Raw genomic sequence first — 14079 nt, forward strand, 5'->3', positions numbered from 1 at the left:
TAATTTGATAATGAAATCATGGTTTTTTTATCATTTTTTTTCAGTTTTTGTTTTCATTTCACCATTATGTTTTTTTCTCTGAAAGAATCAATTTTCTGTTTAGGACAGAATGCTACCATGTTTGTTTGTTTGTTTTTTTTTTTGTATTATTGCAAATTTTGAAGTTAATTTAACAGGTCAGTATAATTACAATTGTAAGACAAATGTGAAGGGATCAATTTGAAAAGGTTCTATAGCTTTGATGGGTCCTAAGATGGCAACTGGTAAAAGACTGACAGATCAGGATTGGATTAAGGAATGGTAAAGCTGAAAGAAGTGATAGACTATGTTGTAGATTATGTTGTATAAAAATCTATTTAAACTCTGTGTTCATGAAGGACAATAAAAAAAAATGATGTTGAGGAGTGAAATGGTAAACTACCGTTGATGAAGAAGATTTAATTGGTTAAATTGAAGATTGTGGAATCATTGATAGGTATTAGTTAGAAAATAAATTATTTTCCTGTAAACATTAACAACATTTTATCTGTTAGTCTGCCATTCTTTCTGCATTTTCAAATTCTTTCCATGTCTTTCTCATTTGATTTTAGTTTCTTTTCTCTATCCTTGGCAATTAATAACTCTTCAGCTTTAATTAAACTCATTTTACACTTTTTGAACATCATTACCTCCATCAATTGATGTGTGTGTGTGTGTGTGTGTGTATATGTATGTGCATGCATCAGAGATGTCTTATCCTGCCTGGAAGTTGTTTGTATGTTGTATACACTTTTAATCTGTGAACATCACACACACACATTTGTGTGTGTGTGTGTGTAAATACAGCCACATGCACACATGCAGGCTACGCTGCATGAACACAGAGTCTTTTCTATTTGTTTCTATCTATGTTTGTATTGAAGCTGTTTCAGTCTGAAAATCATCTTGAGGCATCTAAAATCAATTTATTCGTTGATCAGTTTTCCTGGAAGCCAAAACTGAACTTATTTTTATTATCTCATTGATTCTAAGGATTACTTCTGACTTATCACTAACAAACAGTTACCTTAACGACACATTAGCAACAACACTTCAATTACTTAGCTCTCGTTTTCTCTCTCTCCCAACTTAAACATCTGTTTAATAAACATACTTTCAACACACATCTCCTTAAATCTCTTCTTTTTAATGAAGTTCATTTTGTTTCATTATTAAACAGGTTAATTTTGCATTTCATTTATGCTCCATGACACTCTCCTACTCTCAAAGAATCCCATCTATATTTTACTGTTTATTGACTTAGATACACTCAACCAACTTTCTCTACCTCTGCCCAAACTGTTTACACTGTTTCTATTACACAACAAACTGAAAACATGGAAGCTGCCAATACACATCAAATGCACTTCACTTTTACTAGCTCCTCCCCGTCCTCCTCTTCCTCTCACCTTAATTCCACTTTGCTTTCTGTATAATATGCTAACATCTCATTTTATAGCTGAAGCAGCGCCAGTTCCATGTTGGCTTTTCTTTTCTCATTAATTTACTCGCTTTTAAGAAACCTTTCATCTTGAAAAACAGCAACATGCTCCAATTCACTTTGGAATAAATCATGGAAACAAATGTTAGCCGTCTTCGCAACTAAACTGGATTTCTTTAGAATCAAACACAGTTTGGGGATTTAAACCTGTCAATAATTGCAGCTTAAAGTGGTGGATATTTTAGACAGAGGAAATCAGATCGTTACACCTTAACACATGTAACTATGGAAACACATTAGATAGCTTCTACCATACATTCGTAACTATGGAAACACTTTAGATAGCTTCTACCATACATTTGTAACTGTGGAAACAAACTAAATAACCAGACAAGTCTGAAGATAATTTGGTCAGCTGTAGACTTTATGTTTCTATATTGTTTTTTGTTTCACTGTATTTGAAACATTTTCAATTAAGAACAGAAACCATTTTTTTTTTTTTTTAATTAAAACATTGCAAAGAAGTTTTATATCTCAAAATGTGTCCTCCCTGAAGGATAGCCTCTGTCTTCAGAAACATATTCTATTCTTGTTTGTCTGAAGAATGGGATTCCAGAAGCCAGTTCGCTGTTCAGCTTAACGATTTGTATCTTATTTCTCATTGAGAGAATGATTCTGACTAAATTGAAGTTTACTCTCCGTGTTAATAGCTATGTCGGAACTGTATTTCAAGATGGTTTGGGTTGTCACGTTAGTGGGAACCAAACAGAATACAACCGGCATGGAATTAAGAATGGATCCATATATCTTAGGTTGAAATATTGACAATTCCACTGAATACCAGGAATATTTTGATGAAAATGGTGAAGTAGGTGATAGTTGATTCTAATTTTCTTTGTCTTATCCCCAACTTTACTTGTACAGGTGAATTAGGTGTATTTCACAGTCACCACTGAGGTCACCTGGTTTACTTTGGTATATAATTATGGTTTTCAAGTAATACACTTCACCTGTGTGACCTAGTTTACTTTGACCTCTGCTACAACAAATTGCTTTTTGTCCTCTCACACACAGTTGAAACAATTTCTGACAAGATCCAAAGAAATCACCTTTTGAAATGGTGCATGTAATTAACACTTTGCTTAACGAGACACTGAATGAACTTCAGTTTAGTTGTCACTAGAATTGGTAGAATTACTAATCAAATCTCACTCTTCTTGTCTCCACAACAAAATTTTGCTTTATCAAACAAAGCATCAATGCTTGACATAAGGTAGATAGATGCACACACATGCATGTGCGCGTGCATGTGTGTTAAAAGGATCAAAGGGTTTTCTTGTGTCTTAGGCTCATGTCAGTTTCCTGGATTCTGTGCCATATATATTTCCCCTCCCCACCTGGATGGGGCATGGGTCTGTCACAGCATGACTCATTTCTGCTAGCTGAGTGGAAATGGTGCAAAATGTGAAACAAAATGTTTTGCTCAAGAACACAACACAATGCCTGGCCCAGAAATCGACATCACAATCTTATGGTCACGAGTGCAGCACCTTAACCACTAAACATTTGTCCAAGATTCCATGCAGTAGGATTGAACCTGGGACCTTGTGGTTGGAAAGTGAACCTTTTAATCATTTGGTCATTCTGTACCTACACGTGTGTGTGTGTGTGTGTGTGTGTGTGTGTGTGTGTATATGTGTATGTTCATGTGTGCATGTATGTGTCTGTGCAAATGTTCACATTCTCTGATCACATGGTCCATGTTTGCTCTTCTCTTCTGTCATTTGGTCGTCCAGTTGGTCTGCACTTTCAATGATGTGTGGAATGAAAATCTTCCTTACTTCAAAAAAAATCCTTTAAGGGTTAGTGACAGGAAATGCATGCAGCAGTAAAACAATGCTTTAATGATATTTCTTTGTCTAACTCATGCTCATTTGAAAGAAAAAAAAAACAAGTGATTAATGATCTCTAAAACTGCTAAACAGACAAAATTATAGGAAAATCATCTCATGACTTAGATTGGTCCTGGTATATTACTGGTATTTGTGCATATCTTAAAAGTCAAAGTGAACCCCTAGCAGGAATATAACATTGTAAACAAATATAATCCCCTACCCCTTCTAAACATTTAGTTTATTACCTTGCTGATGTTTTCGATTAAAAATTGAAAATCGATAAATTTTATTGATGACAGCATTGAATAATATTTGTGATATTTTTCAGATTTAAAAAGAGAGGCCAGCATCTGTCATATGTTAAAACATCCTCACATTGTTGAACTACTTGACACATACAGTGCTGATGGAATGCTTTATATGGTTTTCGAATTGTGAGTTCTGTGTTTCCTTTTCTATTGATTCCTCTGAATATTTGTGTTTAATTTTTTTTAACAAGGTGTGGAGTGTAGGGTGGGGGGTCAGTGTTAGATTGTTTGATGACTGCAGATTTAATGACTGTAGATTAATGAGTTTTACCATTTACTTGTTTTCTATTTTCAAATGAATGTTTTCTGTGGATGTTTTGACACTAATAATAATATCTCAAAATTTAAATTATTTCCACATCTTTGTTTATTACTTTATCATGACAGAACATCATTAATAATGATCTGCAGAATATTGGTCTAAATATTCCATTTTCTGTTGGTTTAGAGCCAAGTTCAAATATTGCTGCAGTTACTTTTACATTCCATCATTCTGGGATTGTTTTTGTTTAACCCTAGGTAGACCCTGTGGGAACAAATTTATGATCAAAGACATTCCAGCTATGACCATACTTTTCTTTTTCAAGTGAAGAGTACCTAAGCTCACATCATCCAATGTGTTCTTTCATTTTTGAAGATAGCAGGGTATGCTTTGAGGGGCGTTCAGCTACTATTTCTAACAAGCCAACTGACTGCATAGATGCACTTCCATTGGCTCATTTTAAGGTTGATCACACAAATACCAGTAATATTCTGTATAAGAGGAACATTAGCCACATCAGCTCATTGATCTTGAAGGACTCCTAAAGGGCCCTGAACACAGCCCCAACATTAAAACCAATCTAAGAAGGTAAAGGAACTGACTTCACTCCTTTCTTACAAATTTGGTGGAAAGGAGAATTCATTCTTTGTTTCACCCTTTTGTGTCTGTAGGTGTATTTAATAAGGTTTGAGAAGGGGTCTTTACATAGCATTACCATTCCCATGAGTTTAATAGGGATCATGCTGTGTATTCACCTCTATCATACACCGTTCAATATTAAAAGCAGATCAAGGTGATTGAGTCTCCTGTCGAGAACTGTTTCCCTCTCGGTTCCTTCTTACTTAGAGGAGGATGTGAACTTACTTAGAGGAGGATGTGAACATTGTTAATCATACTCACTTGTTTGACATATTCCTTCTGTCATTTATGGAGTGTCTGAGTTGTGGTGCCTAATTACAGCTAAATGTACTGAGCCACTGACTGCATTATGGGTCCTGTGCGGCATAAGAAACTAGATAGGGGCCATAGACAGACCACCTTTCAATTCTCTCATCTTCCCTTCACTGTTTTATCTCAAAATTATAACAATGAACCTGCTATTTATTTAAATTACATTTTTTATAGCATGGAGGGGTCAGATCTGTGCTTTGAAATTGTGAAGAAAGCTACTGCAGGTTTCGTTTACAGTGAAGCTGTTGCTAGGTAACTAGTTTTTGTTGCTATTTTTGTCACAAATCCCATGCAAACACACACAAGCACACACACACACACACACACACACACACACAAATAAACAAACAATGAATCCTCTGCTTTTAGCGAATAAACTCTATTACAACATCTTGTTGAGTATTCTTTCATCCATTTGTACATCTGGTTGGGTGTGTGTATGTATGGATGTCTGTATGTCTTCTGCATATAATATATATATATATATACTTGCTTGTACGAATGCAAAACGAGTTACATTCACTTTCTCTCTCTCTCTCTCTCTCTCTGTTATGTGTGTGTGTGTTTGTTGCATTAAGGTTATTATTTAAAAGGAAGACAAACAACAAAATATTTACTGATGAGGAGACTCAATACCGAAAGTTGAGTCAGATTTATTATAAAATTTGTTTGACTGAGAACTAAAGTTTTGCCTGGCAGCACTGTCGGCCAGGGAATACAGTCCCACTCAACATACATTTATAATGTGTGTGTGTGTGTGTGTGTGTGTGTGTGTGTGTGTGTGTGTGTGTGTGTCTGTGCATTTATTTGATATGCGTATACACAGTTATTATTCCATTCTCTAATTTCAGTCATTATATGCGCCAAATGTTGGAAGCTTTAAGGTATTGTCACACCAATGACATCATCCATCGAGATCTCAAACCACATTGTATTTTGTTATCGACTCGAGAGAATTCGGCCCCTATCAAAATTGGAGGATTTGGTGTAGCAATTCAAATGGATGAGACTGGCAAGGTTTCTGCAGGTAAGAACCTGTTAAAATACTGTATTTCTACCTGTATAAAATATGTTGTTACGATATAATACAATATTGTTACTATATAAAACAATGTCATTACCATATAAAACATGTCGTTACTGTATAAATTATGTTACATAATTAAAGGGGAAATTCTTATGAAACGCTGGTTTGGTCTTGTGTAACACTGTCTGGGGAAAAATATAAAATGATGACTGTAAACTGTGGATTACAATAAATTGTTGGATTGAAAATTTAATGAAATACAAGGAATTTGGTAGAAATGGAAGGAGTGGAACACAATTTCTGAATTTATTGTTATTGGGGAACAAGAATAGATTGCAAATTCAGAACAACCAGACAAAAAACAGTAAAGTCTCAAACTTGATATAACAGAGATTTCTCTCAGAGATACGCAACCACAATATTGGTAGAGCATAGGAGAGTGGGAAGGTGGGGTTGTATCAATACTAGACTGGGACTTTATTGATGCTGGAGGGGTGTTAATTGTGGGATTTGAACTCCCAGCTTTTAGGAACGAGACTTAATATTTCTTTAAGCATTATCTACAGCCAATTGTAATATTCTATTAGTAATCAATAAATATAAAAGCAGTCATGTACTGGGGGTAGATACTGGGGGTAGATACTGGGGGTAGATACTGGGGGTAGATACTGGGGGTAGATACTGGGGGTAGATACTGGGGGGTAGATATGTCCCAGTTACTAAGTTATCAATAATGAAGTTAAAGCATTAACAATTTGTCTTCCCACCAGTATTGAGTTCTTCTCCAAGACACTCACCTTTTGAATGACCTAACTTTAAATAGGTACCATGGGTAGGTACAGCTAACATTTTGTATCATCAATGCTCTCTGTGATGATGATGATGATACAACATGCTAATGTCACCCTTTGTCAACTGTCACAGGGCAATGAAGTGCTGGTCAAGCCATATTAGACGTTTCACAACTCTATGTGACCATGACTGACTTACTGTTTCCTTCGTTTAAAAACCATTTTCTAAAAATTCTATGGTAATGGGGGGTGATGTGAGAAGGATTTGTACAGAACGAACATGTTGGAAGTACTTTATGACTAACTTGACAGGTGGACAATGCCTACGTAAGTCAGAACACACAAGTGGACATCCACTGTGTGTGTGTGTGTGTATGTATGTGCGTACATATATTTATGTACGCACTCGCATATATGCATACTGGTGCTTGCTGTGACATGAATAAATTTTTTAAAAGTTAACTATTTCACATATAAGTTTTCTGGAGTCCTCCTCCTCCTCCTCCTCCTCCTACTACTGCTGCTGCTGCTGCCATTATATTCCATAGACTTCTTATATCATCCCAACCTAACTGTCGTGTTCATACTTGTCAATCATTTATGAAGAGGTACAACCCAAAAATACGAAGCAGAAGAGGAGGAGAAAGAATGAGATTCGGTTGACTTTCTTCACCTTTTTTTCTTTGTTTTGTGATTTCTGGCTGACTTGAAATAAAATTATTGATCATTTGTGCTTACATCAAAGATTTCTAAAACCTTTTCTCACATTCATATATACACGGGTAGGTGTCTATGTGTGTGTGTGTGTGTGTGCGAGCTTGTGTGTATGTGCATGTGTGTTTGTGTGTCTGTGTGTGAATATAGGTATGTGTTTGTGTGTGTTTCTGTAATCCTGTTCTGTGTTATTTGTCATCATTTCTTCACTTAAATACAGCAAATGTGTTTTATTTTTTATTTTAAAATTGTTTATTATTATTGTTGTTGTTGTTGTTTTGGATTCCTTACGTGATTAAAATGTCAGCATATTGCAGTGATTTTTGAATTAATCAATACCTGCTGCTTCAATATGGGAACTGTCATGTCTATAAATACATTCCTTCTTGTGTTCGTTTCACATACACACACACACACACACACACACTCTCAGAGGAAAGCTTGCATGCACACTGGTGCAGAATTGCATCCTTGAAACATGAACGTGTATTTATATATACACATATATATATACACATGCGTTCATGTTTACATGCACATCACACATTCACCTTGTCACACACATATGGACATAGCACAGATATGCATACATGCCATCACATGCATGCACCCTTGACTCACATACACCCACACATGCACACCATCATATTTAATGTCTGTTTTCCCTGAAAAGGATGAGTTCAGTGGCTCATCATGGGTTGTCATCAATTCTTAGATGGATTTATTTACTCCTAAACACTGATTCTCAACCATTTCCTTTGCTTTCCGTGGCTGCCTTCCCTTCCTGTCTCCAACCATTTTACAAACTGTATTGGCTGCTTTTTTTAACGACTCCAACACCAAAGGAGGTTTCAATAATCTTCAGAGAAACAGAATTAAAGGGAACTTCACAACTTTATTCTTCCTCTGCTCATTTCTCTGTTCTGGGGACTGGGTATATTTTTAAGGCACCAATAATGGAGAGGATGGGGTCTTGTGCACCATTCACCTGTTAAGAAAATGCAGTGGTTTCCATTGTAGCATTATCATAGAAGATGGCATGCCTTGTACATACACATATCTATCTATTTATCTATCTATCACTATCTATCTATCTCTATCTATCCATCCCCCCCCCCACACACAGATATATCTAAAATGCTAATTTTCTGATAATAAAAACTATCATTGATCAATTCCGTCGACCAAACATTCAACCAAGCAGTTCTTTGATCAAACTCTTGTAATTCTCTGTTCGAACTACAATGAAAGGAAGGTGAATCTTTTGTGTGGCGTGAGATGACAAATACAGGTTTATTTACTGCACTTTCATTACTGAAGAAATAAAAAAAGAAACAAAAAAATTAGTTTCTCAGTATTGATTTCTAAGCTGATTGATTATAGATGATCACTAGCTTTATTGATTTTCCCAGCAATTCTTCTTATCTTATCTCACTTCTATGATCTGACTTATAATCCATCATCATTATCATCATCATCATTTAACGTCTGCTTTTTATGCTGGCATGGGTTAGACAGTTTGACAGGAGCTGTCCAGACTCCAACTGTCTGTTTCGGTATGGTTTCTATGGTTGGATGCTCTTCCTAATGCCAACCACTTATCAGAGTGTGCCTTGTGCTTATTATGTGCTACTGGCACCGTTGCATTTGCCACAGTACTGGCATGAGTGCCTTTTACATGGTGCCAGTACCTGCAAGACAAAGACCTCTCGTCTGGAATAGGGAGCACGACCATAAAAGACATGCCTAGGTCGATGGAAGACAGTTTGATGTCTTATCAAGTCCAGCTCCCTTGTCAACTCCTCAGTGAGACCCGGTGTCTGAAGATCCTTTCTCACCACTCCATCCTCCATCCCACATATTCCTGGGGGATACCCCTTCCACAGGTTTCTTTCTCAATTAGAGCCCTGCTCCCTTCATCCATACACATCTTATGACCCAACCAGCGCAGTCTTCTCTCTTGCACACAACATCTGATGCTTCTTATAACCACTTTTCCTCTTAACTAATTTATGCATTGTTGTGTGTGCACACTGACATTGCCCATCCATTGGAGCATGCTGCTTTCGTTTCTTTCAAGCTTTCACAAGTCCTCTGCAGTCAGAGCCCATGTCCCCTTGCCATGTCCCCTTGCCATGTCCCCTTGCCATGCAGCACAGCTGTACATACACAGGCATCATACAATCTGCTTTTCACTCTGAGGGAGAGGCCCTTAGTTACCAACAAAGTAGTAGCTCTCTGAACTTTGCTCAGCCCCTTTGTATTCTAGCAACTATGCTTTCAGAACATCTTCCTGCATTGCTAACTTGGTCAGTTAGGTAGCAGAGACTATCAACTACTTCTAATGATCCTCCTGAGCCCTTGAGCAAGTCTCTTCTCTGCATATTTTTAGTGCTTGTTCTACCCATATATTTGCCACACACACACACACACAGACTATTTTTGTCTGTTAACCTTCCTATGATATCACTACTCTTCTGTGTCCAAAGCTTACACTGAGTACAACATCTACGTCATAGCAGAAGTGTCTTATTTCTTATTTCAACATCTTACATCATTGCAGAAATGTTTTATAATTCATCAACATTCAGGTAACTTTCACACTTCAATGTTTTTGAAGCTTGTTAAAAAGTTTTGCTTTTTTTTATACAATAAAAATATTGGAAACAGAAATGATTCTTTTATAAAAAAAAAATATTCAACTTTTTTTTATCAAGTATTGAACTTTTTTGTTAAATATTCATTTTTGATGAAGAAATTTTAAAGAAATGAATTACTATTAATTTATAACGAACGTGAAATTTATTTTAAGGTAGTAATAATATTATTTTAATGTAGTAATATATAAAACAATCATGTGATTAAACATAAATTTGTAGAAATATTCTGTCTGAGATCTTTTTCTGTTCTATTTTTAAAATGAAGAGATTTTCTTGAAAATAATCGACTGAAATCTTTAAAATTTTATTTTATGTTTTTATTTGTTATGTCATTGATCTGAAACAAGTGAGGCAGAGATGATTAGAAACCAGAACTGTTGGGGTGGGGGAGGAGAGAATAACTAAAAGAGAGGTGGTTACACACACACACACACACACACACGTGTGCAAACTCACATGCACCATAAGTGCTTGGGTGCATGATATATGCAGTACAGAGGGAGGGAGAGGAGAAAGTATCAGGATTGAGAGAATAGCAAAAAAGAAAGGGTTATATATGCAAAGACATACATACGTGTGTGTGTGTGTGTATGTGCATGTGTGCGCGTGTGTATGTGTATATGTCTGGTTTATTATTTCCAAACTTCTTGTCCGTTTGAATAAGAAAGTTCCACAAAAGTCTTCCATTTCTTCCGCTCCGGTATTCTTTCAGCTCGGTGCTTGTATTATGTGGTTCCAACTTCAAATCCTCATTTCTGGCACAGTTTCCAGTGTAAGGCTTTTCCAACCTGGTCGTACCTCCATTGCTTATGTTCTTCCTGGGCCAACTTGGGACATTCTGTCACAATGTGTGCCACTGTTGATGTTTTACTGAACAAGGGACCACAAAGTTTTTACTTTCAAAAACATTTCTACATTTTTCTTGTCATTTCAAGCAATGAAAGATCATTTTCTTTTTAATAAATTTAATGTTTTAAACTTAATAAAATAATCATTAATATTGTTTTTCCTTTCTTTTTTTTTTTTTTCTTGGAAGGTCGCATTGGCACATCTCACTATATGGCACCAGAAGTTGTAAAAAACGAAGAATATGGGAAGCCAGTGGATGTGTGGGGATGTGGTTTGATGCTGTTCATTTTACTGGCAGGTTACCCACCGTTTTATGGAACGAAAGAAAGGTTGCAGAAGATGATTATCAAAGGAAAATATCATGTAATTATGATTCTCTTTCATTCATTTTGGGTTTTTTTTCTACTTTTTTCTCTTTACTGAAGAGAAATGATAAATCCAGACCACAAAAATTAAACAGAGTCTTATGAAATTATACGTAGATATATGCTCACACACATGCATGCATGCAATGTATGCATCTATGCACCCCCCCCCACACACCTGCACGCATACACGCACATACTCATGCGCACGTTTCAGAAATGAAAGTGGTTAGTGAAGTGAAAGGTCTCCAGCCAGAGAAACCAGCCCCCAAAATTGTATGCACATGTGACATGTAGTCTCCCGACCCATCCAGGAGAGGAACTTTGAATAAGAACTGACTTACTTGAGCCGTGATAACCCATTCGTCTCATTCAAACTTGGAAAACAGAGGCAAAATGTGTGTGTGTGTGTGTGTGTGTGTGTGTGTGTGTGTGTGTGTGGTATAGTGTCATTAGACATGACAGAGTTCAATTTGAACCAAAAATCTACTCAGTATTTATCCTTCCACAACAATGCTACTCCACCAACCATCTTCATCATTCTTACCATTCTCTACATATTGATGTCTGATGGAAGCAGCAGAGTAATGGATGGTAAGGGTAAAGTTGACTGAATCTACCCCACTTTCATAACTGGTATTTATTCTATTAAGCATTGAATGATAAAACGGTAAATTTCCCTATTGTTTCAGTTGAAGCTGAATCTATTTAGAATGGATCCAAAGCAGGCCACCTGGTGCTTGTTTATCTCAGACAATGTTATCAGTGAATATATTTGAGAATATTTAAAAGAGATCTGAGTGTAAATGGGAGTGAAATGTGATGGAGAGGAAAGTGACGGAAAACAGAAATATATAAGGAAATAAATAAATGAAAAAAAAAACAACAACATTTGCACAATAAAATGTTCTCTCCCAAATTGGGACTTATTCCAAAACGTTACACTCACACACACACACACACACACACAGCTAATGCAGGAACCAACTCAAAGAATCGGTAAATTAATACGATGAGTCCATCTGTTTGTTACCTTTTTATAAGCACATTTGGCAGTTTCTTTGAAAGATTTTCTCATTAATACAAAATGTCTAGTTTGATAAAAATGTTGGCAATGTTACAGATTCTTCATGTATGGCCTGTTCCTAGCTACATGTTGCATGTTCATCTTGTCTATCTCCTGCTGCTCATTCACAGAAAGGTAAAACCAAAAAAGAAAAAAAAAACAATAACAATATCAACTGATCAATGTAAAAGTATTTTAAAGAAAACCCTAAAAAAAACAATACGAGTGCTATAAATCTTACCGTGTTCTCTCTCTTTTTTTTTCTTTACTTTCTTATAATTGATTGACAATAAATATCACTGGCAAAGAGAATAAAAAGAAAACAGTTTCTTTAGAATACTCTGGAAATAAAAAAAAAACAAACAAAACAAACCAATGTTCTGTGGGTGCTGGTTGATTATTGGTAAAATAGAATGCAGAGTGTCTCATGAAAGTAAGGCAAGTCATAAAGGATATGATCAAGATAAGTCTTAGATGTGATTAACAACCAGAGAAGATGGTTGTTACAGATCTGTCCAGATTATATCAGGGGGTTATGTATAAATCTTTATATATGCGTCTGTTGGCACACACACACACACACACACACACATTTACATGCAGAGTTTATAGATAGATGTTTATATCTTTTGGTACAATTACATATATAAATAAATGTTTGATTGATAATTTTGAAAATTTAAGGTTTTCATTCTGGAAGTGGAACAGTTAAGATATGCAAAATTTTTGGTGGCAGCGGTGGCAGTCGATGTGGTGGGAGCACCAGTTGTGTGAGAGAGTGTGTGTGTGTGTGTGTGTGTTTATGCACAAACACCTATATGCATAAACATATCCATACATATCATATATGGTAGTATATATATATATGTATGTATGTATGTATATGAATACACACACACACACACACACACACACACATATGCATAAAGACATCCATACATTATATATGGTTGTATATAGATATGTATGTCTGTGTGCGTGTGTGTATGTACATATGTATATATATGCATATGTATATATAATGTATGTATATGATATACAGCAGAGAAAATGATTGAGGCAGTTTTTTAGTTCTGATATTCATTTGTTCATGTTATATCCCTTTTCTCATGTTAGCATGGATTAGACAAATACATTATTTAAGCCCTTGTTTTCAGCCTGATGCCCTTCTCACCACTAATCCTTTCCAGGTTTTCCAAGCAAGGGATCTCTTATTCCCCACTGCTCCATCTTCAAATCTGCATAATGGCACTGTTCTCACCTAACAACTTTCACAGGACACAAATACAAACAAACCGATGGGCACCCCCTCCCACACGCCGCACACACATCCGTGGTTGTAGCTCTTTCCTTTTTGCATCCACCGCATTCATTGACAAGGCTTTGATGTTTCCATTTTGTGGGCCACAGGGCCACTGATCCGTCAATACTTTATATAACTTTGTGTGGTCCAGAAAATACCAGGATTTTGTGGATTTTTGCAATCATCACTTGTATGGTGGCTGAAAAACTTTATTTAGAAGGCATGATGTAATATATCTATATTGGTATATAATACACACAGCCACACACAGATAATGTGTGGGTGTAGACACATGTACATATACATACATGCATATATGTATATCTGTAAATTATATATAAATATATATATACACATATGCATAAACGTGTGTGTGTGTGTGTGTGTATATATATATATATATATATATATATATATATATATATATAT

General features: G+C 35.9%; 1 protein-coding gene across 10 annotated transcripts in view; it reads left to right on the forward strand.

Annotated features, from left to right (window-relative positions):
• LOC106871672 (peripheral plasma membrane protein CASK) overlaps positions 1-14079 on the forward strand; it is a 516651-nt gene that overhangs the window by 148826 nt on the left and 353746 nt on the right. For all 10 annotated transcript variants that reach the window (XM_052974602.1, XM_052974597.1, XM_052974599.1 and 7 more), the window contains 4 exons: positions 3683-3788; positions 5050-5127; positions 5727-5902; positions 11104-11279. In XM_052974602.1, the coding sequence (XP_052830562.1) occupies positions 3683-3788; positions 5050-5127; positions 5727-5902; positions 11104-11279 (536 nt within the window). The remainder of the gene's footprint in view (positions 1-3682; positions 3789-5049; positions 5128-5726; positions 5903-11103; positions 11280-14079) is intronic.

This window comes from Octopus bimaculoides, chromosome 18 (assembly GCF_001194135.2).
Source record: "Octopus bimaculoides isolate UCB-OBI-ISO-001 chromosome 18, ASM119413v2, whole genome shotgun sequence".
NCBI classification, from domain to species: domain Eukaryota; kingdom Metazoa; phylum Mollusca; class Cephalopoda; order Octopoda; family Octopodidae; genus Octopus; species Octopus bimaculoides.